Below are 2,277 nucleotides of genomic sequence, written 5' to 3'. Positions count from 1 at the left end.
CATCCAACACAACGGTGCTTGGATCCTCCTCCATAGGCATTGGACAAACCAATGCAATTTCTACAATCCCATTCAAAATAAAATGATTCGTAAGCATTGAGCAAATAAATAAACAATTGATATATATAACAAACAAAATGAACATATATTTATTAGTGTCAATCTCAAAACCATCCATATCCTCCACATTGTCCATGCACTCCCAAAGCTTTATTGATCTTTTTTTCTTTGCATCCTTCAGCCAATTTTGGGTACATATAAGGGCTTCAACTGTATTAGGAGATAGTGAACTACGGAATGAATCCAAAACATGCCTCCCGTACTAAAAACAGACTCGGATGCAACTGTAGAAACATGAATAGCCAACACATCACGGGCAATTTAGGAAAGGACTCGATATCTAGAAGAATTCATTTTCCACCACATCAAGATGTCAAAATCTTCCACATCAGGGTCCTCAGAAGATTCCAACAAATACCTATCCAACTCAAATTTGCTTTTCACACTGTCCTCGTCCGCCAAGTGTTGCTTAAACCTATTATTATAACTTTTAATGTGATCAGACAATGAAGCATTACCAACACTTGGCATGGAGTCCTTAGACAATGAAGCACCACTACCACTAGAACTCGAAGCTCCATTTTGACCCACTCTCTCCACATACAACCTCTTCAATGCATCCCGAACCTTAGAGCTCATCTCATCTCCCTTGTCCTTTCTATACCACTCCCTAAACCAAAACTTTACATACTTCAATCTATACCTTGGGTCAAGAACAACAGCAACAAAAAGCATCAAATTGATATTATCCATACTTCCCCAATACTTATCATACTTTTTTTTCATCTCTATTGCCATACTCTTCAAAAGTGGATCCCCATCAACACTACACAACTGTTGCAATTGATCTTCAATGCTAATTAGCTCATGGAAGTATGTATTAGAAGTGACAAACAAAGACCCAGAAAATCTAAGTGTCGCCTCATAAAATCTGCCAAGAAATTTTACAAAGGTCTTGACATTTTCCTAATCAAGATAGTTAGGAGGACCAATGGGCTTTTTCCCATTCCCATCCGATTCACAAAAATAAAGTTTGTAATGCCCATCCTCCTCTTCCAACCTATCAAATGCTCTCACAAATTTCAAAGCACAATCTAACATAAGATAATTGGAATTTCACATTGTTGGCACATCAAGGGACAACAAACATTTGGCTTTGATTTTCTCATTTTCAACACATTCTTGAAACTTCTCAAACCTTGCGGGAGAAGCTCTCACATATCGCACCGCATTCCTAACTTTGGCAATTGATTCATGAATGGACTTCAACCCACTTTGCACTATCAAATTCAAGATATGCGCAAAACAACGCATATGTATGAACTCACCACCCAATATGCCACTATCTCTTTCTTTTGTTTTCTTTTTCACATAATCAATTGCCACATCATTAGAACTAGCATTGTCCGCGGTGATTGTAAACAACCGGTCTATACCCCACTTCAACAAACATGACTCAACCGCTCTACCTATGGTGTCCCCTTTGTGATTAGCTATAGGGCAAAAGTTCAAGATTTTCTTTTGGTAAGTCCAATCCCCATCAATGAAGTGTGCGGTGACTACCATGTAGTTCAAGTTTTGTATGGATGTCCAAGTATCCGTTGTCACACAAACCCGCTACCCAACAAAGGCACCTCTCAAAATATCCACCTCACTAGAATAAATCTTCATACAAGCCCTTACAATGGTAGTGCGATGGGAAATAGGAAACCTAGGCTCAACTATTTCCATAAATTCTTGAAAGCCTTGACGCTCCACAAATTTAAAAGGCAATTCATCTATGATGATCATCTTTGCCAATGCCAACCTTATCTTCTCTTCACTATAGTTTGCAACCACTAACACATTTGAACCACTTTCCCCTTCTCTCTTCGCTTGGAAAGACAAAGTTTTTTGCTTATCATCACAGGGAAAAGGCCACTTCTTACATGCCTTCATGTGTTGCAACATGCCCGAAGTACCATTTTTCTTACCATGACATTTATATTGATTTTTACAATACTTGCATTGAGACCTAGGATTATCGGAATCAAAACCAGCTAACTTAATGAAGTGCTGTCATACTATAGATGGGTCTTTACCACCTTGTTTAGGTGATAGTGGGGGAAGTGATGCACCAAGTCCAATTGGTGCTGCAGGTTCAGGTGGTAGCACTACCAGGACTAGGAGGAGGTGGGTTATGGTCCCCAGGTGCACCAAATCCAGGTGGAGCATCGA

General features: G+C 39.4%; 1 protein-coding gene across 1 annotated transcript; it reads right to left on the bottom strand.

The window, feature by feature from the left end:
- Positions 1 to 381: 381 nt before the first annotated feature.
- LOC142644272 (zinc finger BED domain-containing protein RICESLEEPER 1-like) lies at positions 382 to 1,626 on the bottom strand. The gene is made up of 2 exons (XM_075818919.1): positions 1,259 to 1,626; positions 382 to 991 (listed from the first exon to the last, which is right to left on the bottom strand). Exons 1-2 carry the CDS (start codon positions 1,624 to 1,626, stop codon positions 382 to 384), a joined length of 978 nt encoding a protein of 325 aa, XP_075675034.1.
- Between the last annotated feature and the right edge of the window lie 651 nt (positions 1,627 to 2,277).

Source organism: Castanea sativa, chromosome 7 (genome assembly GCF_040712315.1).
Source record: "Castanea sativa cultivar Marrone di Chiusa Pesio chromosome 7, ASM4071231v1".
NCBI classification, from domain to species: Eukaryota; Viridiplantae; Streptophyta; class Magnoliopsida; order Fagales; family Fagaceae; genus Castanea; species Castanea sativa.
Note: the sequence above shows the minus strand (reverse complement) of the source record. Positions and strands in the feature narration are given on the sequence as shown.